Source organism: Podarcis melisellensis (assembly GCF_964234715.1).
Source record: "Podarcis melisellensis genome assembly, chromosome: 1".
NCBI classification, from domain to species: Eukaryota; Metazoa; Chordata; class Lepidosauria; order Squamata; family Lacertidae; genus Podarcis; species Podarcis melisellensis.
In genome coordinates this window covers 88,052,808-88,077,520 of record NC_138528.1, presented here as the reverse complement: position 1 = coordinate 88,077,520, position 24,713 = coordinate 88,052,808, and the positions used below count along the sequence as shown (strand labels likewise).

At 40.3% G+C, this 24,713-nt stretch overlaps 1 protein-coding gene across 2 annotated transcripts in view; it reads left to right on the top strand.

Annotated features, from left to right (window-relative positions):
• CNTNAP5 (contactin associated protein family member 5) overlaps positions 1 to 24,713 on the top strand; it is a 302,323-nt gene that overhangs the window by 72,893 nt on the left and 204,717 nt on the right. The window contains exons 2-3 of one of the 2 annotated variants that reach the window (XM_081885528.1): positions 784 to 894; positions 11,945 to 12,138. In XM_081885528.1, coding sequence (XP_081741654.1) covers positions 784 to 894; positions 11,945 to 12,138 — 305 coding nt within the window. The remainder of the gene's footprint in view (positions 1 to 783; positions 895 to 11,944; positions 12,139 to 24,713) is intronic. The other variant, XM_081885529.1, reaches the window with a different exon arrangement.

The window sequence follows — 24,713 nt, the reverse complement described above, 5'->3', positions numbered from 1 at the left end:
AAGAGGTTGTGAGTGCTGGAACAGGACTTGCAGAAAGCTCCATCCACTTGGAAAGGCATGCCACGCTATTTGGCATAGTATACTCATGCTGGTTGCACAAAGTGGTGTCCAGCCTTCCAGACATAGCATTGTGGATACAGTGTTTTGAATTGAAACCACTTGCTAAAATGGAGCCTTTTCCCTCCATTCTAACAAGCCACTCCAACAAAAAACTGCTCTGTGCTGATGGAGTAAGCCTCTTTGAAGGCACACTCCTATCTCCAATTTGCTGATTGGCACTGGGACTGCACCTTCAAAGAATGCTGCTGTAGGTTCTCTTCAGTTGAACTTCGGCAGATGTCAATCACCCGATGTCATTATGACTGCCAAAGTTAACCTGTCAAAGTTAACCTGTGGAGGGTGGGAGAGGGAGGGATCCAGCCCACTGGCTAGATCCAATGCCTTACCCATGATACAACCTTCTGAAATAATTGCAAGCATCCAGGTTTGTACCAAGGGTGTGGGGAGTGTAGATACAGCCCATCACTGGCTTTCATAAGCTACCACAAGAACTGTTGAAAGCTCATGTGAACAGCATAAAATATAAATGCAGCCTCTTTATGCTCTTATTCACAAATGTGTCATCAACAGCATCATCTCTTCTAGGGGCAGCTCATTAATGGTGGCCAGACAGCTTTGCAAGGGAAAGAAAGAAAGAGACTGAAAGTGGGAGGGAAACCCTGATAGGCTAAAGGTGCACTACTTTTATATTTGATGCCTGCTATACTTTCTCTTGTTCTGTAGATAATTGTGAGGAGCCACTGGTATTCTCGTTACCTGCGACATCCTTTGACAGCTCCTCTGAGCTCTCCAGCAGTCACAGCCCCATCTTTGCAAAGCTCATCAGACGGGATGGTAAGATCACTGACAGTCGTAATATTGCTGTGATGCATAATTCATTGGAGTTGCTCTGTGTAGAGCCTTCAGTCAGCCTGCGCAGAAGCCTCCCTTAATATCCCACAGGTAGCACGACTTCAAGGCAACTTAGGAAATTATAGTGGGAAGTGGCAGACGCTCATGCATGGAAGTGATCTGAACTCCTTTGCACTTCTTTGGAGGAAACCATAGCATTTAACAATTATAGGAGAAGTCTGCTCCCTCTTAGCATTCAGTTGCATACAAGTGGGAGAAAATGATAATCTGGGGTTCCTAGAGCCTGGCCTAACATTCCCTCTGTGGGTTTCCTTCCTACCCTACCCCAGGTCAGCAACACAGGCACTTCCCTCCTGGGAGCTTAGCTAATGTTAGCAAGGAAGAGCCAATTCTCAAACTTGTCCCACATGATTTAAGACCTGACATTGGTGAAGAAGTGCTAGAGACAGAGTAATATGAGAAAGAGATGTATTGCATCAGCTCTGATGCGACCGAAGCAACCCTAAGGATTCAGTCCACATTTCTAGGTGGCTGTGTAAAAGAACATACTCAAAGCCATAGGAGGATTGCTGTTCATTTTTATTTCGAACTCCTCCAAAGTCATTCCTTTATTGGCCCTTTGCATGGTGGAACTAAGCACCTTTGGCTTCTATATAACATTGCCATTAAATGCATGCTAAATATTAAAAATAAGAGTCGATTTTCAGGGCTTCAACATACAGCCAAAGATTGCTGCAGGTTGGCTGCAGACTATCTAAAGGCATTATGCCTGGATGAACACAGAGGAACTATTTGATGGAGCCTGGATATTGGAGTGACAACCTAAGCTCTAGGGAAATGAATTGAGTTGTGGTTCTGTACTTATTTGATGGGGAAAGGGCCATCTTCTCTCAGCCAGTATCAGCTGAGAGTAATCCAACATTGGATTGCTCCAAGTCTGATTTCATGCTCTGCATTCATGTACCAGCTGGCAAACATGTCAAAATAGTGATCCAGAGTATGGAGTGGCCACCCACACCTGCTCGCGCAGTTGCCATCCATGTTTTCTCTGTGCTTAGTGAGTTTGCAGAGCCCATGTTGTGACAAACTACAGCTAATTTTCTGGAACCTTAAGTTGTTTTTATTGATGCCCTAAATTATTTGGTATTTGACTTCACTGGGCCCATTAAGTAGATGCTCCCGGTAAGAGGCACACAATTTCCAGACATCACAAAATTGTTCCAAAGCTGTTGCATATTTAGCTGGAGACAGCAGGCTGTCTTTTTCTTGTACTGGAAAGAGTCTGAGTTGATTCTTAACTGTAGCTGCAATCAGCAAATTGAAAGGTGCTGTAACAAACTGAGGCAACACTGCTATCTACAGGACTGCCTCACCCATGTATACCTCCTAACCAACTGCACTTCTCAGATGGAACACTACTGAAGCTACCACATGCCCCAGGGGTATGCTTAGTTTGTACTAGAAACCGTGTTTTCAGTTTTGCAGCTCCAGGCCTCTGGAATCAATTACTAACCCAAATTAAACACGCACATGACATCATTGCATTTAGGTGCCCACTGAAGTTACATTTTGCTTAACAACATTTTCCCTGAGATCTGACCCAATCATTAACAATACATCTGAATATGTTTTTTTTGGGGGGGGGGGTGTTAAAATAACTTATTGTATATTCTTTCATGTTAATACTGATATATAGATGGCTTCAGGCTGTGATTTTTAAACTTGTTGATACAAAGAAGTCAAGTCTAGTAGTACTAACAGATAAAGTTTCCCATGACTGGCATTTGCCATGTAGCTTTGATCTGCAATGGTCACATGATCAAGGTTCTCACTCTGTTCCTGCTTAGCTCAGATCAAAGTGGCCGGGAAGGCAAATTGCTCTTGGTTGTATTGTATGTTTCTATGCTATTTTATAGTGTTGGGTATGAAACATAATGACCTGCATTCATTTGCATGCCTCATCATCAGTATTCCGTATTCAGAGGCAGCATGCCACCAAGTACTAGGAGTGGACATCGCCTCAGTGTGGGATCCCCAGTCTGATTAGGTCCCACACTCTTTCTGTGTCAATACAGATCTATGTTTCTTATATAATATCTCTATGATTCTTTGGATCCATAGGCTTTGCAAGAAGCAAGGCTGTTGAAAATATTACTTGTGGAACTCTGGATTGTGTTTTTTTTGTTAATGTACAGCAGTGGACGATTTTTTAAAAAAGTGTTAAAAGCCTCATTTAAGGTAAAAAGGTAAAGGTACCCCTGCCCTTATGGGCCAGTCGTGTCTGACTCTAGGGTTGTGCGCCCATCTCACTTAAGACACTTCCGGGTCACGTGGCTAGCGTGATGAAGCTGCTCTGGCGAGCCGGCACCAGCGCAGCACACGGAAACGCCATTTACCTTCCCGCTATGAAGCGGTACCTATTTATCTACTTGCACTTAGGAGTGCTTTCGAACTGCTAGGTGGGCAGGAGCTGGGACTGAAAGACGAGAGCTCACCCCACCGCGGGGATTCGAACCGCTGACCATGCGATCGGCAAGCCCTAGGCACTAAGGTTTTACCCACAGCGCCACCCGTGTCCCCTCATTTAAGGTACTGTACTATATTAAAAAAAATATATCCACCTATGTTCCTCCGCTTTAACTAAACAAAACATGAACCTCTTCAGAACATCACAGGCAGTATTCAAGACAGCATCACATTGTTAGGCCTTTACAGGTCTCTGGTAGGTTTATCAGAGGATGCAAACAATCATCGGGGGGTGGGGGTGGGGGGAAGGCTGGTTGCAAATATTTTATTTTAAAAATGCAAGAAAGAAAACATGCTATGTGACCATCTCTGGAAGGGCATTCCACAACAGTGTCCCTATGTGTTATTCATAATAGTGTTGTGGAACAGCTGGGTGATCACTGGAAGACACTCTAATGAAGACTGTGGATGTTAAGGAGGGTGAAGGGCTCTGAGATCTCTGGTGCCTCCTCAGTTCTCACACCATCTATCAGATGTTTAACCAATGGATTCATAACGGAGCTTGCATCATGGAATAAGGTTGCCTTGCTAAAGTCAGCCAGCAGTGGATTCCTATGCCAGCAGTTGAAAGCTTGGAGGACAGAAGAATCACACTGCCCTCCTTTCACACTGCCCTCCTTTCACCCTTGTCTGTAACTGTTGGGATAGACCAGTTCTATCACTGACTCACCTCCGTGATTGTAGGCAAAATTGCACAGCAATGATTTGGAGCAAAAATGGTCAAGTTCCAAGCAGCAGATTTCATTCTGAGTTGGTCAACTTTCTAGAAACATGTCCTGCTCAGCACTACAAACATGAATTATAATGTTAAATTTCTGGATACCTATAGCCATTTAGCAGCAGCCCAGAGAAAAACAGGGAAGTATTTAAGTAGACTGGTGTGTGTGGGGGGGTGGATATTCATAAAGATAAATCAAGTCTGACCTACTTCTGAATTAACAGAAAGTTTATTAGCCAAATTTGCACTGCCCCACACAATACAATATCAGCTTTTGAATAAATAATGAATGGTTGCATTTTAAGAAGTTTACAGACCTGAGTTGTTCAAGGAAATAATAATTAATACTCAGGGGAGTCAGCCTAAACAAGCCTCATTATGCTTCTGCAAGGGGTTTTCTTGTGCAGGTGGGCCTTTAATTTTTCTTTTTAAAATGGCATCCTTCCATGCTTATGAGGTGCAACAGGGGAGCTTCTGTGCAAGAAAACAAAAAGAAATAACAAAGTAAGAGAACAACTTAGAAGCCCAGCTCTATCTGCAGTTTCTCAGTAAATACCTTTGAATCGTCATCTTAATTTGCAGGTGTCAAATTTGGCTTAGTGCTATTGCGTTTTATTTGACTTTTGAATATTGGCATTTTTTATAGTCTCATCATTTAAATTTTTTTTTAAAGCATTCATAGCTGTTATTCAGAATGGGGAATTGTTGCTGCGACTTTAAAATTAAAAATTATATGTAAGATGCAAACACTGAATGAAAAATGAAATTTACTAAATATAATAGATTCAAATGAGAATAATCAGAAAATTAGGCAAGTTAACACCATTAATTTTCCAGACTTAATCATGCTTTTCTCCTCACATGCAATATTTTCATCTTCACACTTCAGAAGACCCCTTCTCCTAGCACCCTAAATAGCTGATGTAATCCTGAGGCAGGTTACCCTTGGCATATGTGGCCCAAGGCCTAATTTGCTTCAACCAAATTTTCTCTGGCGGTTCTGTCCCTTCAATCTGACTCTTCCTGTCAAGCCTCATCCCTTTTGGTGGGTGAATTTTAGCCACTACACTACACTTCAGAGGAGCCTGGAGGAAGTTTGGCCAGAGGAAGGCTGGGCCATTTAAACAGCCTGATGTGACAGCTGGGAGAGAGATGGCATATATCTCAGGAAGATGGTTGTGGAGGAATAAGGGAATCACTCAATGGACCGTGGAACTCCATGGAGCAAGGGAAGAAGCCAGGGATGCAGAAAGGAATTCACTGTAACCCCTGTGAAGACCAGGGAGATCCTTGAGCCCAAATGGATGGCTGAGAGCAGAGCCTGGGAGACGTGGGGTGGGAGCATTAGGAACAGTGCATGGTGATCTTGAGGTTTCTCCTGCCTTAGCATAGTTGCCAGGTGTCTTCTAGGGACCATCCTAGAATTATGAAAGACATCCTGGCTGCTGATTTGATCTTGGAATGTTCTTATTTCCCCTGTCGGTGCCACCACTGCTGAGCTTGGAAGGGAGATGAGCCACTGCTTCTCCCCAACAATCACAACTGTGGCTACGTCTCTCAGCCTCCTCCCTTGGGCAGCTGATAGCAACTGCTGGAGAGTGGGAGAGGAGGAGAAGAGGCCATGGCTGCCAAGACCCAGGCCTGTGTGGCTTGCCGACTCTGAGGGGGAAGGCAGAGGGCAGGGCCAGTCGTCCTGGGTGGGAAGAAAGAGGGAGAAAAGTGGTGTGCAAGGAGTCTTGATTATTTTTATAATGCTTTGTGCATCTGTGCCTAATCTTGCACCTTAATGAAATTGATTTATTGGTGTGTGTTTTACTTTTTTGTAAATCTACCAAAGAATAGAAGATTAATGGGTTTTCTCAGGACAGTGGAAGGCATGTGTGCTGTGTCCTGTTGGTATAGTGGTGGCAGCAATTGCCCTTCTTTGGACAGGAAATGCTTGGGAGGGGGTGTACAAAAGTGGGGGGTTGAGGAGGGTCAGTTGAAGGGAAGGAGTGAGAAATGTCTTTGTTTTCATCCAAGGAATGGGATAAAATAATCTCTGGCAGAATGAATGCACCCTTGGCTGAGCTCCTATTTCCATGCCACCTGCCAGTCATGGCTCAAGGCTATGTAGAGCTGCTGGTGGATCACTTTCTCTTCTGGTTCAAGTATGGTAGCTACTGGGCTTCAGCAAAAGAGATGTGGCTGCTGCCTGGCCAGACATTCCATGGATGCTGGCATTTGGCCCGGTGGCAGCTGGAGCGCTAGACGAGGTAGCAGCCACCTAGTGTAAGCCTTCAGCAAGTCTTGCCAAGCCAAGACTCATGGCATGAGACTTAGTGAAGGTTTATTATATTTCAACCCAAGCTTGGTGAAGCTGCATGAGACTTGGAGCAATTTAGCGGCGGCAGCTGATGTTAAGTAGAGGCTGCCAGCAAGGTGGCCCCTGTCTTAGTTGGCAAAAAGGATTGAGTCAACCTTGTATCCTTCTCTGCTATAGTTTAATCTAATTCTTACTTGATTGTTTTTATTTATTTATTTATTTATTTTTGTGGTGGGGAGAAGTGTACATATTAATTTCAGAGTTGATTTCAATCTGCTCTATTATTATTTGGCGTTGGGATTAGGATAGGAGATGGAAGTAAGACTGCCAATATCATAATGCTTTTGTAAAAAGATCTATGATGGGGGTTACATTTGGAGCAATGTGTGCTCAGTGATCCATGTTGGAAATGGCGTCCTGTGTTGTGGTCCTATGCCAGATACCATAGGGAAAGTGGCAAGGTTGTCGGCTGAGAAACTGGCTCCAACAAAGGCTGGGAGCAGACTGAAGCATTTTCTGCCTCTTTTATGCACACCTTCTCTAGACTTCAGCCAGTTGAGAGGACTTTGGAGCCTTAAAGGGCAAATCCTCTGGCCTGAAGATAGCCTTTCTCCAATAGCCTCCCCCAGACTGCTGATATGAAAATGGCAGGCATTTCTTTGGGTGCCAAGCAGAAATCCTCATGTTCACCTTGAATTTTGCTTTGGGTAGAATTTGGCAGAATTTGTACTTGAGTCAAAAGAGATGTGTTACACTGCAGTCAGCACAATGGTTTCCAGAATTATCGCTGCTACATTTGTCAGAGGTGAGAGCATTGCAATAGAAGTTTATTATGTCTATAGAGGAAGAGTGGGTGCTAATTCAACAGAACCTTTAAATAAAGGGGAATTCATTCATGCATATTCATGAATTAAAGCAAACATTGTTCTAGTTCCCGTTTCTCAAATGCAACTGAGACATCTGCATTCCCACATGCCCCAGCTAGTTCAGTCACACTCAGTTCTTCTTAAATTGTCATACAACAAATTTTATTCATTTTTGTGTGTGATCTGTACATTTGTCTTACATAGTCTGTTCTTGTTTAAGCTGAAAAAAGTTGAAAACTGTCTCTTTCTCTTGGCCTATCTTGTACTACATGTCGTTGCCTTGGAAAATATAAGGTCACACGTGATATCGCATATTTGGCTCACAGCTCAAATAAAAGACCTTTTCCTTTCCATCACCTATCCCAGCCTGTAGTGAAAAAGAAGCACACTTGTTGAGTGGAATTTAATTCTTCTTTGTGACGATATACATCTTTCCCAGGAATGTCAGTGGATTATGGGCAAATGGAAGGGTGGAAGGACAAGACCCCGATGGCTTTATTTTGTAAACTGTTGAATTAGAAAGAAACACCATTCACTACCTTATTCTTTCAATTTTATCATGATTGCTGGGACAGTGTGGATATTTCTGACAGCAGTGGTGGGAAATCTAAACAGATGCAATAAAACCACATATTTGGCTGAGCTGCTATTAATAACAGAGTAATATCATTGAAAGATATCTGCAGTGCACTTTAGTCATATGCCTGGATTTTTAACCTGTTCCTATTTCATCTCTGTGCTACTGCAGATGCTGTAGCAATAAACTTTCATTTTCCTGGCCCTCAACGACTAGCATATGCTCCCTGGAGTATAGATGTCACAAGAGGATGGTAGAACAGATGGCAGGAAAGAAATCACCACATTCTAAACATGCCAAAATATGCACATACATTATTATTATTATTTCAAATGAAGAAGAAGAAAGAAAACATGAGAATGAAATAGTGAGGAGAGGTGAAGAGGAGGCTTTTTTACAGATACAAATTTGTCTTCAGCTTTCTTTGCATTAATTGAGTAAAATACATGTATTGTGTTCAGCAAAATGAGAAATATCTACTTTGGCACCTTATAGAACAGCTCACATCCAGGCTGCTTCTGCAGAGCTGAGAATTTCTTCTAGGAGATCTGGATGGATCAAAAATGCATCTTATGACAAACCTGCACTCCCGCCTCCATACCCAATTAATTCTGTCAAACAAAAGCTTTGTGAATTTGTGTTTGTGCCAGCTTATTGTCAGCACCTGCCCAAGGTAGCTTAGAACAAGTAAAAGCTTTGAAATAATTGACAATGCACTCATACACATGCTTGCTTAGAAGTAAAACCCACTAAGTGCAATATGGCTTACTAGGAAGTGTATTTGGGATTGCAGCCTGAGACAGTGAAACAGTACTGCTCAAAAATAGCAAACAATACTGTTTCAGTAGTCTTCCATTACTTATGGATAGTATATGATGAAATTTTAGAATATTATGTTTTCAATGTGTGGTCATATTCCCCCTCCCCCTTAGAATGTAGATGACAGAAAGTAGTCTGATTTCAAAAGAGAGTAAGGAAATCACCATGCGACTGACACCTGTCAGGTCCAAGTAGGAATGTCAAGGATGCACTGACAAAAATGTCTGCACTGAGGTGCCAGTAGCTAAAGTTGCATCCTCACTTGCCATGGCTGAAACAAGCTCATAGTCTTTGCTTGGGATTTGGTCAGGTGAAATTGATGTCATTTTGCCAGACCTGTAATATTTGCTTTAAAGATGAGGCCTTGTGCTGTGTGTGGCTAGCAGCAGCTAGCTGGGAGCAGAAGGATGGAGAGTTTAGAGCATGGGTAGCCAAACTAAGGCTCATGGGCCGGATTCGGCCCAATCGCCTTCTCAATCCGACCCGTGGACGGTCTGGGAATCAGCATATTTTTACATGAGTAGAATGTGTCCATTTATTTAAAGTGCATCTCTGGGTTATTTGTGGGGCATAGGAATTCGTTCATTTTCTTTTTTCAAAATATAGTATGGCCCACACAAGGCCCAATTAGCTAAAGTGGTGCTTCAGGTTAAGAACAGTTTCAGGTTAAGAATGGACCTCTGGGAACAAATTAAGTACTTAACCCGAGGTACCACTGTAAATCACTTTTTCTTTACCATTCTAGGTAAGGAGGGACAGATGAGATTTCTTTTCTTCCTTCTTTTCTATAGCCAACTCTGGCTCTATATCAGCCTAGTAAGCCTTGCTCAAAAGGAAGAAAGAAGTGGCTTTGGGGAGAGCTGAAAGGGCTGGGAAATTGAGTGATATTCTTTGCCTTGAATTTTAATCTGAGCTGGAGAAGATGCCAGGATCCTTGTATTGCCTACCTCTCCTCTGAGAGGTGCCAGCTCCATAAGCATCTCTGTGCACAGTCAGTGTATTCCCCTGGGAGAGTACTAGCAGTAAACCTCATCCCAGGCTAGAGTGAACAATGAGTGATATTTCAAAATAGAGGACAACTGCAATGCAGCAAGTCTGGGAATGAATGCTGGGCAAAAGGTTACACATTATTAATATGCAAATTGAACATGTTAAAATAGCATTATTAATTAGAGCTATTCCAACAGGTCCTTTAACTCTGTAACACATAGAGTGCATACATATCAGATTGGTAAATGATTGCAGAGACAGAAGTAAGATGGATGGGAGGAGATGAGAGGGAGGGGGGCTAAAATGTGAGAAGAAAAAGGAAGGAGAAGGAGAAGGAGAAGGAGAAGGAGAAGGAGAAGGAGAAGGAGAAGGAGGAGGAGGAGGAGGAGGAGAAGAAGAAGAAGAAGAAGAAGAAGAAGAAGAAGAAGAAGAAGAAGAAGAAGAAGAAGAAGAAGAAGAAGAAGAAGAAAGTGGTAGAAGGAGTGCAGATAGTAGCAGAGCTCTCCTCCTGGATCTTTTGTCAAAGGCCTTGTGTGTCTTTACAGTCCATCCCCCTCTGTGTCCGGAGAATGATTTTCTTTGTAGGATTCTGTGTGCAGTGATAGAGCATTTCTGGGACTCAATCTTACCTGTAAATAATGCCATCTGCTCTGTAAACCCTGCTGCCAGGTGTGTGGGGGGTTTTGGGGGGGGGGCAGGGATGGAAAAGTTATAGTTAGTGCTGAAATCTAGTGTTGCCAAATCGTTTTGATCTTGTCTCACAGTCTTCATCTTGTCTGGACAAAGATGCGGGATAATCAGGATTAATCCTCTTGTGTCCTATCCCTGCACATCCCCTGCATCCTAATTTAATCAGGGCAACAATCCATCACCCATTAATTCACAGTGTGAAGAGCCTGGCATTCTCATGTACCCTTCCATCCACCAAACATGAAGCACCTACCTTTTCAGAGAGAGTACCTCTGTCCTTTTATTTCCTTGGCAAATCATTTTTGCACAGAATATTCATTTTCTATGAATACTTAGAATCATAGAATTGTAGCATTGGAAGGGACCATTCAGGAATCCTTTGTCTGACATGCAGCTGAAGCCCATGACCCTGAGATTAAAAGTCTTGTGCTGTACCTGCTGAGCTATCAGATACTTATATTTCATGAGTACCTGACTTCAAATTTTCTTTTCTTTTCTTTTCTTTTTTTGTAACTTATCCCATGGACATTATATTTGTACTACTCCTGTTTCTCTCTAGCTTCCTTGCTATAATCTTGGTTTCATTTATTTGCCCCCATTTTGCCTACTAGCCCCTGCCGTGGTTTGGGAACATCAGAGCATCCCTCCTCTGCCTCCTCCCCCTTCCTCATTCTTTTCATCCTTTCTCTATCTCTCCACACATACATTCTCTCTGTCTGACAGAATGTCTTGGCTCACTATGACACTATGTCTCTCTTGCTCTCTCCTCCACCCTCCTCCTATCTGAGGCAGCCCTCAGCTGAAACTAGCAAATTTTTAAGCCAGCTCTTGCCTTCCTCCCCAGCAGAAACTGAGCCATGGGAAGCAAAGGAATGTAATACCTAGAACCAAAATAAAATTCCCCTCAACCACCCATTCTTTCTGAAGGGCTGTTCCTTGAACACTGAAGCAGATTTGAAACATGTATATAGATGTGGTCCTCAGAAAGCATCGAACCACAAGACATTCTGCAGATGCTTAGAGAAGCTTTTATTGTTTTATGAGCGGTTCACTTGCTCTAAAGCTGAGTCCTGCCCTTTAAGATTAGTTCTAGAACTTGATGTGTCTTGATTACAATTAAGCATTGCCTTGTGTGACTTTATTTATAACAGCATTCTGTTACTGTGGATTCAATACAATATTTTGCCTCAGTGAATATTGCTGCTCCCATTAAGAACCATGCTCTTATTATCTGAGTTCCCTATGCCCTAGCATTATTATCTCTTCCCACCAGTTAGAGCTGTGTGGTTTTTGGTAGTCTCAGCCACTTACACAGAGCTGAGCCTTTGGGGAATCCAAAGTCAACATGACAAGCAAAATATGGCATCCTAAAGACTCATAGAATAATATGTTTTTCATAACACATCCTGAATATTTTCTTCCAGTTCCAGTGAAATGTCAGGCCCTCATTCGGGTATAATGCAATCATCATTTATCAAAATGTGTTAATATAAAATTTATTTTTTGAGTTACTCAAGAGAACTCTGATTCTTCTCTTCTAGGAGCTGGTGGCTGGTCCCCATTGGATTCTAGCAGGGAACAATGGCTCCAGATCGATTTAGGGGACAGAGTGGAAATTACAGGTGTTGCTACTCAAGGAAGGTACGGAAGCTCAGACTGGACAACAAGCTACATTCTGATGTTCAGTGACACAGGTCGCAACTGGAAGCAGTATAGAGAAGAAGACATCATCTGGGTAGGTCTGAAGGTTTTGGATCAATGCTATGGTATCATCAACAACCTGCAGAAAACAGATGTAGCATTCTAAACCCAAATGCATGTTTTCCATCTCCAAAGTTGTTGAGGATGTACTGTTGTTTGGAAACAATTGCATCTTTTCGAGCTTCAGTAGGGATATAGCTGGGAGTTTGCAGTGGAATTGCTGAAATCTTGAAAAAGGCTGTTGCTAGTTTTATGGCTATGAAGAAAGGATCAAAGAATTCATGTGGTATTATAGACCCAAAGGCTCCAAAAAACAAAATGGTAAATAAAGAGCGTGTCTCAATGTGCAACATATTGTTTGGTAAATCTTATGGATTGTTTTTTGGTGAAATAATAGCAGTTGTGGCATCCTTCATCATTCCACTTCACACTCCTGTTCCTCATCCATATTTTTTAATGTGGGGTATTAGTGATTTCCACAGGCCATTCTTTGTTCACATGAAAAAAAGAATCACCTTCAGCTCTTGTAATTGTATGCAATAATAATATGTGGATTATTTTGTGAATTATTGCTATATGTAGACCAGCAAGTTTATGTGTGCCATGCTAAGTTCTTATTTAGTTTGATTCATTCATTATATATATATAACCTACCATTTCTGGTGAAATAAGGGTGAGAGATTGTGTGGTATTGTGGTTCAGAATATGAGTAGTAGACAGGAATGCATCTCATTCAAATCACAAATCTTGCATAAATTTCCTCAATGGCTTTATGCAAGCCACCAGTGGACATTATAATGCAAGCATACATTACAGTGCTGTTGTAAGGATTCCTGAAGGTATATGAAACACTCAAGAAATTGATGCTAAGTATTGCTATAGTTTCACCCAACACTATCCTCATAGGGCTCACAATTGAAATGTAGTTTGTCAAACTATCTCTCTTCCAAGAATGAGTTCATCTTTTAATTTAACTCATAATAACATGAAAGATGAATCAGCATGAGTTCCATTGGGATTAATTAATGTTAACTGATGACTGTGAGCTAAGTCAACTCTTTCTGTATTATGGGTTACATACAGAGATGTCCACCCACTTTCACAATGTAAATCTGCTTGTGCAATGGGACGTTTGGTTTTCCTCTGCCCTGCCCTCCAAAATCTGTGTGCAGAGGGGATGCAGAGCCATTGGATCTCACCCTATTTTATTCATTTATTCCAGAGTTTATATGTTCACCATCCTTATATATATATTTAGGTGCCAGTCAAAACCTTTCCTCTTTAACCAGGCCTTTGGCCTTTATCTGTGGCCTTTTAGGATGTTTTCAATGTATTTTTTCCTCTGTTTTAATGTGGGGTGGTTTGTTTGTTGGTTTGTTTTGGTTGTAAATTGCTTTGAGTTGCCTTGGCAAGAAAAAAGTGATGAACAAATTTAATAAATATATAATGATAATACTGCTATTCCTAGGATAGCTGATAAACTAGCAGACATCTGCATGATAAAATAATAGAAACACATACTGTTCAATCAATGAAATAAATATGACTGGCAGGAAAAGCAACAGTGTGGTTGTTAACCTGCAAACCCCAGAAAATTCAGATAAAATTAAAAGGCTGTGGGAAGAAAATTGTTTTAATCTGGTACAAAAAAAATACATTATGAGGAGGCACCTGGGAAGGTGGTTCAAATGTAGGCCATCACAACCAACGAAGTCCCCTCCCTAGTTATCACCTGTGCATGATGCAAATTATATTGGGTTGTTATTTATTCAGATACCCACAAAGTGCATTTTGAGGGCAAACTAATTTCAAATGAAAATTAAGGATGATCAGATAAGTGGACAGCAAGTTTCCATTCAAAATGTTTTATCATTATTAGGTATGCCAATACAGTACCCTGTATTTTTTTCTTTCCATTTCCTATCAGTTGATGAGAAAATAAATTGCATATGAGGATTATCAAAAGGGAGAGGAAATTTCAATGAAATTCTCATTGGTGGGTGCAAAGATTTCTTTGTGTGTGTGTGTGTGTGTGCTTATCTTACTTTCAAGGTGGCCAAGGGCTGGTTGTGAGTGTCCTTTATTTCAATAAAATAATAATAATATTTCTGTACTTTGCAACCTTCCTGGGTGACCAGTTTTCCTGAAAACCCCACAGTATTCTGTGGGGACTTTTCTCTAAAGCTAGCAAAATAATGTGAGGAATTGTAATTTCCCATAGTTTTCATGTCCAGCATACTTTTCTTTCCCACCATATAAAATTCAGCATGAAATGGTAGTATACCAACTAAAAAGCCACAGTTCCATACAACAACAGATAAAGCAATGTAAGTGGAACATTCAAAAATGGAACAGAAGTACTTACTAATCAGGAAAATTATTTCAATCAGGAAAATTAACACAATCATCCCCACGTCTAACCTACCTACCCACTGAGATATATTTTGATTGATGACATATTTGAACATCATTTCTTAGTATGGTTAGCAAGCAAAGAAAAGTTATAAACAATGGACTGGTACTCTCCCACAATCAAGAAGTGTGCATGCACACGAAAGCTCATACCAAGAACTAACTTAGTTGGTCTTTAAAGTGCTACTGGAAGGAATTTTTTTTGTTTTGACTATGGCAGACCAACACGGCTACCTATCTGTAACAATCAAGAAGGTTTGTCAGTCAGTGCAGTGAATAAAACATGCCAAAATAAATCATTGTGACCCCTCAGGATAGCCTGAGACTCTGGAGTTTCAAAGCGGAGATGGAATTTCATATTATATTCTTCTTCCATGGACAAAGTAGAAGTTGCACATGAACTCTACCTTTCTGCATTCAAATCTTCATCTTCCAGTGCTGCTGCTTTAATGTAGCAAGATGAACACAAGAGAAGGGGTTCTAAATGTATTTTTTTGAAAATGAGAAGGTTATGACACTGGATGTCCTTGCATCAAGACGGGATGAGAGAAAGCCTTTCCTGAGGATTGAGGAAACCTCACAAAATGCTTAAGAATTAGTGTGGAGCTATAGTGGAAAGGAAAAGTGGTCAAAATTGGAGAGAGGTACCTGCATGAACATTTTTTTGGAACTGCTGCAATCTCACAATTGCTAATGCCACTTTGAATCCAATCCACTGACACTGGATCATGTGGTATGGTAGCTTCAGTTGCACAATAGCATCCTTTGAAAATATTCCAGGTGTCTATTCCAGTGGCCCTATAATCAAACAGGTCAGCTGGTTGATCCTAATAAGGTCCAAGGAGAAATCTGTGCTTGATTTATGCAATTCCCTGGTAGGTAGAATATGTGTATTTCCACCTTATTAGGCAGATTCAGCTATCCAGTCTTGCTACTGGAAGCCTGTACACTGACCTCTATTATCTTGAGGGTATCCCCCACTTTATTCTCCCCATACATCCTGCACAGCCCCCAAATTTATTCAGGGGTTGGGATAACCCCCAGAACAGTGCACAGGAGGGGAAAGGGAGAGATCATTTCATCAGGCAAGTAGAAATGTTTGCCTTGAAGGCGCAATCTGTTCAGTGCTATGTTGAATTCTTCCCTTTTTTAAGGTTTAGGTTTTAGGTTTGCTCACAACAAACATATGCGGTCCATTAGACTGAGAAAAAATAAGATGAGAGGATGAATGACTGGCATGTCTTCTATTCTACACCACCCTGGCTCTTCTCATGCAATGTCTTCAACTCTGTTCCCAGTACTATTGCATAGCCCTTAAGCATTTCTTTCCCTGATCAACATTCCTGAAAGTATCTAGTTACAATTGCAATTGCTGGGAGATGCTGTAATTTGAGCAGTTTAGATGCTATCAGGTGAATAATGAAATCTTATCACAAAAAGGGTCATAAAATACTATACATGGCTTTGTTTTTTTGTTTTAAAAAAAGCTGGAAGGAGGTCAGGCAAAGTTACACTTTCAAGTAATTCTGTAACACTGTGTGATTCCTTATTTCTATTACTGTTCACCATGGGAATAGATGGCCTGCAGATAACGGCAGTTTCTGCTAATGCTGACAATGGAAAAATAAGTTTCTTGTGGGCAACACAATTATAGAATAGTAAGGCCTTCAAAGAGCTCAAGGTCATAAAGCCTAGCACCCCTATCCCACACATTGACTTCATGTATTCCATATTCTTCCAGTTGGAACAGATTAAACCAATAAAAAAAATAGAATACAACTTGTGGTCACCCATATTATAGAACCACACACAACGCAGAAGATAAGAGCAAGAGTTTGTTTGTTTTTAAAAACCCAGTCATGCTGGAATTGCTTAACAAATATAGTTCTTACAAGTTTACTCAGGTCATTCCAGAAAGTAATATGTTCCACATGATATCACAGGAGAAGAGGGAGATGGGAAACGAAGTTTTGCCATTCATGACTCTTCTAGAATTATTTCCCTGATGTTAAAGGTTGTGATGCAATAAGATTTTCAGCCATTTTGTATTTGGTTTTTGTTAGAATCGGGGAAGTAAAATGATTGATTTTCCTTTAGAGGGAATAACAAGTTCACAGGAAGGTTAAAAGTACAAGGGAATTTTGAAGAAGCAGGTATTGGGCACAGAAGAGTCAAAAGTTTGAGACAGTGTGTTTAAGCTTGACCTTAGTTCAACTGCAAACAAAATTAAGAATTTGTCTCATGGCCCTTACACACTTAAATGTAATGATTCCTATAAATTTACTGAGGGTAGAATAATTTAATTAAATAATGTTTACTAAGGAATTTTTTTAAAAAAATGCATGAATGGAAGTACATTCCCATAACGTTGTTGAGGCATATTGCAGGAGGAATCCAGGGACAATGGGAGAAGCTGGTTGATAGTTTGCATATGCCAGAAGCAGGGATGTGATCTAAATCAAGATGAGGTCAAGTTCCAGAGCAACAATCAAAGTTTGGGAAGAGATACTTAGGTTGACCCTAAGACAAGTCTCTCAGGCTGTGGAGCAAACTCTGTGGCCAAGCTTTATAAATCCTGATGGATAGGGATTGACTAGAAGTCAGCTGACATGCTCAGGAAGGATAGCACTGCAGCTTAGATACAGCCCAGGGCCTATCTACATGATATGTTAAATATGTACAGTGGCATACATCATCATCATTGGAAGACTTTTTTAAAAATAATTCTGAGTGTGAGCAGTCTATTTTTTTTATTGGGTTCATAACACATGAGGAGGGGGAGTTTTGTCATTCCCCTCTGTGGCCATGACCACGTATGATCACTCCCTACCATAGAAATTACTCTTAGAATCAAAAACATCCTATTGCTGCAATAAGAACTTTTCCCCTAAGGTAACTACTGTGGTGTGGGGAGATCTTTGTGGAGATTGCAGCTGGAAAGAGAAGGATTAAACTCCCATTTCCCATGTGCTGTGATCCCATTGAATATCAGAAACACATGCAGAAACACACAGACAATGTGACAGAACCATGGGAGCTGGCTTTTATCTATATCAGTGATGAGCCATATTGTAATGTATGCACCAAACTTTCACCCCACTTAGTAGTAGTGAGAAAACCATGCTGGTCATATGCAAGTTGCATTCAAATAAGTCTTTATATGTATTCATTCAGCTTGCATTTGTAATGTTAATAAATTCTGCAGCTGGGGTGTAAGATAAAACAGATTAGACAGTTAAAACCAATTTTCCAAACCTATTTGTATTTAAGTAATCTGTTACAAAAGGATGTTGTTGTATACAGTACGCCAGGCTTATAATTATATTTTCAATATGGATGTCGCCTCTGCATGGACTTGCTGACAATTGATTGGGAGACAGAAAGCTTTGGACTTAGTACTTGAATCAGTAAATGATCTTATTCAGTGTTTTAAGTACTGAATTATTCAACATGTTATTTTACCTGCATATGCTATGCAGGAATCCCTCTTTGATGTGCACATTACTGAGACACTTGTGTAAAAGATTGGTTGCCACCTTCTTTTCAAAACTTCTAATGTCCTTGTGTCACATGTCAGACTTTGGCTTTTAAGAGTGTTTTCCACTATTTAGAATGCTATGTTACATAGAGGAAACCATGTAGGATTGCAACTCTTTGCCTATAGAATCACTCACTCACACACAGAGCTATCTCTGTAGCAGTTACCCCATCATGAATGAGGTTTGTTCATACAGGCAGAGACCACATTGAATCCTAAACATAACTTTGCCAGTTGTTCCCAGAGATACAGATTGCGCAGATGAATGTACTGGATGAATCATTCACATGTTTCCAGCTGTAGATTTCAGTGCTTGTGTCAGGCAGCATTTTTGCATTCCCACATACCAGAAGTGTATCTTTGGATCAGTTGCTAATGCAGATTGCCTCATTATAAAGAGGACATTTGTCTGTGTGTAGTAGCCTTGAAACTGCAGAACTGCTCCCTCCCTATCATCACTGCCTCATGCATCATATGTCTAATGGCAGCTGGATTGCTCATTCCTAGACCATTGACATGTTTTAGGAACTTAGATGTTTCTTTAAGTACTGTAGCTTCATATTCTCATTAGGACCTACATATGAGGAGGTGATGGTGCAAGTGATTTAAAGAGCTAATGTTTCAGCTTTCAAGACAAGAGCTTAAACTTTAAGTACAGCGTGAAAAGTGCCATGTCCAGCCAATAGCTAAGTTATTTTAACTATATTTTGATAACCAGTGGTCACAGATCCAGCAAATATTGTGTCATTGGTATATCACATACAGTGGTACCTCGGGTTAAGTATTTAATTCGTTCTGGAGGTCTGTTCTTAACCTGAAACTGTTCTTAACCTGAAGCACCACTTTAGCTAATGTGGCCTCCTGCTGCTGCTGCGCCGCCAGAGTACAATTTCTTTTCTTATCCTGAAGCAAAGTTCTTATCCTGAGGTACTATTTATTGGTTAGCAGAGTCTGTAACGTGAAGCGTATGTAACCCGAGGTACCACTGTACATGTATCTTATGGCTGTATTCAGATAACACAATAAGCAATGTTACCTATTCCAAACTCTCCCCCTCTCTCATGCCCTGGGCTTGTCATGAGAAGGTGTTTGGAAGCCCCTCTTTCCAGTTTTTATTAACCATAGTGAGTTTATTGATACATTTGAATCCCAAACTCACTATGGTTTGTTGAAACAAGCCAGCTCCGTATACCATGGCTTGAATATGGCTTATTTCAAACAAACCACAGTCAAGTTGAACCACAGTTTGTCAGGTTCAGAGAACAGAATAAGATTCATTTTATCAAGAAAGAAAGCATGAGCTGCCATTGCAGTCATGCCAGAGGAGAAATGTGTATGTAAGTATGTATGTTCAAACATAGTCTAACCATTAACCAGTGAGACTTGAGTGGAACACATGGAAATCCTATTTTATACTCACAAGTCTTCACTATATGGAAGACAGTGAAGGTTGAAGGCCACCAGTGAGCTTCATAACTGAGCATGGATCTTGGAAAAGCTCAGTATAACACTTGCTGTATGACTATATTTCAAATATAATCATGAGTTACTTTATTTAAGATTGGATTATATGGCAGGAGTTTATACTTGATAAATTTTAAATATATATATACAGTGGGGAATATTTCTCTCCAGTTGCATATTATTTTGAGCTCTGTTGAGCAAATGACCATTTACAAATGAATTAAATTGAGGAAATGTTACAGAGCACAGACTGTAAAGTAATTTTTCCAGGGAGAGATGGTGGGGGAAAGGAATGCATCATTAATTTGTTCTTAGCAAACAATTTACAATGATTAGACAAATAAATGCATCTATGAGATACACATTCCTTAAATGGGTAAACTTGCTACATGCACCACAAGCTTGAAAATGTTTGAAATGTTTGAAAAGTTTGAAATGGCAATACATGGATTAACTACAGGGTTTTAGAAATGTGGATAGATTGCACCCAAATTGCTCCCCCATCCGCTGGAGCCCTGGGCAAAAGTTAGTTAAGCAAATTTAACCTATCCCCCACCCCCCACCCCAATTAATTAGCCAATTAGATTTTGTGGTGTAATGCTAATTTTGACCAACCAGTTGTTAAGAGGTACTTCAAGCAGAATCCCTGATCTGTACCATGTGCAAAGCAGAAATAAAATTGCTCTCCAGCCACAAGAATGGGTTTCAAACCTATGCTAGAAACAGTTATAATGTGTCACTTGGTATTTTATTTGTAACACATTTTTTTGCTGTTTAAGAGCAATGTGTTACAAATAAACAATACAAGATATAAAGCAGCTATCGTAAAGGCTCCGCTTGTTCAAGGAGTGATAAAAATCCAGTATTGTCCAACCAAAGAAATGCTTGCAGATATTATGGCAAAAGCATTGCCAGTACATAAATGTATGGAGTTCACATTCAACGTGGTTTTTGTTTGCTAACTAACTAACAGGGTATAAATAATGTAAGCTATATCAGACCCTTTTTTGTGCTAAATTTAACTAAAGAGTGTTAAAGATATAAATTTAATATGCATAAAACACAGTGCTTGAATTCATTGTATCTAAAATGCCAAGCAGAGAGGTTTGCATTAGGGAAGAGAAGTTTATCTCTAGCTAAATGCGACAAAGAAAAGGATGGAGGTTTCCATTCAGGTTAATTCATGATTCATCCTGGAAACCCAAGCAGAGATCGATCTCACGTGAGCTGAAACCTGAGAACTCAGTTTCTTAGTTGGTCATTGAAGCTCTGCAATGGTGATACAAGCTAGTTGCCTGGACAGGATCTCTCTCTGAGATCAGTGAGATGAAAGTTATTGAACTGTATTAAGAACTAAAAAGATTGGACTGCATTGATTGCTTGTTTATGAGCAATGTGTTATTTTGTATTTTGTAGCAGTTATTTGTAACCAGTTTAAGACTGTTTCCAGTAAGGCTGCTCCACTTCCAGGTGGGGTGGTATCGCAGTCAGGCCGCATGCCCTCTGCACTCAGCTGGGGGTGGGGCTAAGCCCCGCGTCATTGAAGAGATCCTGGCTGCGTCACAGTCCCCGGTCACCCAATCCGGTTGTCTGGGGGGTGTGGCTTACCCCTTTTAAGCAGCCGCGCAGCCAAGGGACCCTTTCTGGTTTGGGGGAGGCCTCAGGGTCTAGACACCAAAGCTTTGAAACTCTTTATTGTGGTGGAGAGCACTTTCATTTCTCCTCTGCACATGGTCTGGATCAGGGATTCCATTTACAGTATTAGCTATTATTATTCATTTAATTTCTATGCTACCTTCTATTTTTTTTTTGGGGGGGGGAATGCATGCAGTTTATAGCCTGCATTAAAATATCAAACATTTCAGAATAAAACATTACTGAAAAAGTCAAATATAAAGTATACATTCAAAGCAACATAATTAACAGGAAACCAAAATATTATCTTAAAGATTTCAAAATGAAACATTATAAAGGAGGTCAACTACAGAATGCACATCTAACGCAGATAAGTTATTTTTTTCCCCCAAAAGAAAACATTACTAAAGGAAGTCAAATATAAAATGCACATTTAAAACAGGATAATTAGCAAGAGAATAAAATATTATCATAAGCACAGAACATTGCTGCTGCTGCCAATCCTACCAGTGGTGGTTTATGGCTGGCAGCAGCTGTGGAAGCTCAGGTTCGCTGACCTGGGTCTGCAGTAAGAGACAGTGAATCTTTTTTGATAGGGAAAGCTTCCCTTTGCCTTATCAGAATTACCGGCTTGAGTCAGCATCAAAAATATAGGTTGACATCAGCTAGCTGGACACTGGCTATGGATTTAAATGTTAGTCTTCAAAATAAAGGCTGCATTTCTCTGTTCTGAAATGTTCACCACAACAAAAAAGAGACCTTTTGCCAGAGGACATAGATACTGTGATTTCTTATAGAAATAGATGTTTTTAATAACAGGGGATATGTATATATACACACAGAACACTAAGAAGTTCATTGGATTTTTTTTTACATTTAAAATCTAAAAGCCAGCCACTGAAACCTGCTTATATTCGAAAGGTTATTACAAGTAAGGGGCATAGACATTATACAGATACATGCAAGAATGTAGACTTTATGCACCTGGATAAATAGACCTTTTTATGTATACAGATTGCTGAATCTGACCCTTTGTGCTGATGGAGATAATAAAATTAAATATAAGGCTGATTTTCAATGCCATCATTTGCATTATCCTTGAAAATAATGCATTGACTGGGTATTAATGGAGTGTGTCTGTATATCCTCAGTACAACAAGAGTATTTCATGACCTTGTGTCAATAAAGGAGATTAAGCATGAAAACTATAAAGAAGGACTGAAAGCAAGCGACCTTTAAAAGAGATAGGAAAATGAGGAGATGAAACATAACACACACACACACACACACAAATTTGTCAGGCTTCACAGCAATCAGATTGTAGAATGCCGCAATGTGTGAAGGTTTTGAGAACAATGGAAACTCTGTGTTGGTAGGTTTTGTTGAAATAAATGTGTAAATGCTCTTGTTTAATTGAAGAGTATTTTGCCTGGTCAATGTATAATGAAAGTGATTTTTCTTCTTCTTCAAAGTTGCTCATTCATATGCAAGCTACTACAATTAACACTTGCTGTGACTGGCAAAGTTTTCAAGTATGAAGTGTACTTCATACTTGAATCTAGATAGGACCTACATGTGTGTTCCTCTCTACACATGGGAGAAGAATTGGAGTTGTGTCTACTGGCCCTATCCTTCACCCCATCTTTTCAATTCTAGAGTCAAAATGATGTCTGTGCACGTACAAATTGTATGTGAATAGGCTGTCTCCATACATTTTGGGAGACTGCATTTTGTATGGTTCTCAGTTTATGTACACACGGGATAAGATTGATTATTGTGGTGGAAAGACATCTATTATTTTGGTATGCTTGGTTTTACCCATTTTCACTTATCTGCTGAATCCCCACATTGAATTGTTAAGCAGTGTTTATCACATGATTTTGATTGTGAGTCATGAAGCTAGGAGGAACTATGACAATCATGAAAGGACATCAGATTTGAAATAATATCTAGGGCATATTATTTCTCAGGGAATAAGTAGTGGAGTGGCAGCTAAATGACCCATTGCTATTTCAGAAGAGGAAAATGTTATTTCAAAGGATATTGGCACCTGTGGATTTCAGACATACGAACACCAATAATCTATGCCAAATTAGTCCCATTCAAATAAATATATATATCAACTTAAATGTTTCTTCCTGAAACTGTGGACTGGGTTGTAAACGTGTAGAAATGATGTGTTAGAAAGTTTACTATGAAACCTAGAGCTCTTTAGTAATAAATTTTGGATCAGACTAAAGCTAGGCATAGCAAAATGAAAAGAATTTCCTGAGACTTTGTTCCGACAAGGCTAGAAAGAGAATGACAATGATGATTTATAATTACCCTGATGAAAGTAGTGATGATTTAACTGCCATGTTTTAACAGTAGCCTCAGGGGTATCACTTCTAAGTGATTACGTTACAGTCAGGTGATTCATAGGTATTCACAGATTTAGCTATTTATCGTAATTAGTTTCATCCCCTGGACTTAGTCCAGATCCTTTATTTTGGCTAGGAAAATGCACCCAAGCAATTTTGCTTCACAAAATATCTCATTTTTTTTAGTCAATGCATTTTTTTTTTTGTCCTGCTCAAAGGTACCCTTTTACAACTGAAGTGAAATATAAGCCAACAGGTCACTTTTTGACTCATAAAGTGAGGACTCTGCTGTTACTACAGTGGTACCTCTGGTTATGAAATTAATTCATTCCAGAGGTCCATTCTTAACCTGAGGTACCACTTTAGCTGATGGGGCCTCCCACTGCCACGCGATTTCCGTTCCCATCCTGGGGCAAAGTTCTTAACCCGAGGTACTACTTCCAGGTTAGTGGAGTCTGTAACCCAAAGTGTTTGTAACCCGAGGTGTTTGTAACCTGTACCACTGTACTAGATCAGCTCCTCAGTGACTGACTAGAGGTGGTTATAAAGGGCAGAAGGTGGGCTGATTGTCTGAATGTAAGGAAAACCTACTGGATCAAGTCAATGGCCCATCTAGTTCAGCATCATGTTCTCACAGTGGCCACCCAAATGCCTATGGAAAAACAAAAAACAGGGCCAGCACTCTCCCACTTGTGATTCCCAGCAAGTGGTATGCAGAAGCCTACTGATTCCAGCCTTGGAGCAGAATATCTCCATCAGAGTTAGTAGCCACTGATAACTTCATCATTCATGAATTTGTCCAATCCTCTTTTAAGGCCATCCAAGTTGGTGGCCATTATTACTTCTTGTGGGAGTGAATACTATGTGCTGAGTGAAGAAATACTTTAGTTTGCCTGGCTTGTATCTTTCAGTGTTCAACTTAATTGGATACCTCCAAGTTCTAGTATTATGAAAAAGGAAGAGAAACTTTTCTCTGTCAACTTTCTTCATGCCATGCATAATTTCACACACCTCCGTCAAGTCACCTCTTACTTGTCGTTTCTCTCAACTAAAATGCCCCAAAGCTTTCGCTCACATGGGAGTTGTTCCATTCCCTTGATCATTTTGGTTGCCCTTTTCCGAACTTCTTCCGAGTGAGAAAGTGCTGTGGGAGATGGAGAACTGGCAAGGTCGTATTTGGCTTCAGAATAAAAGAATAAG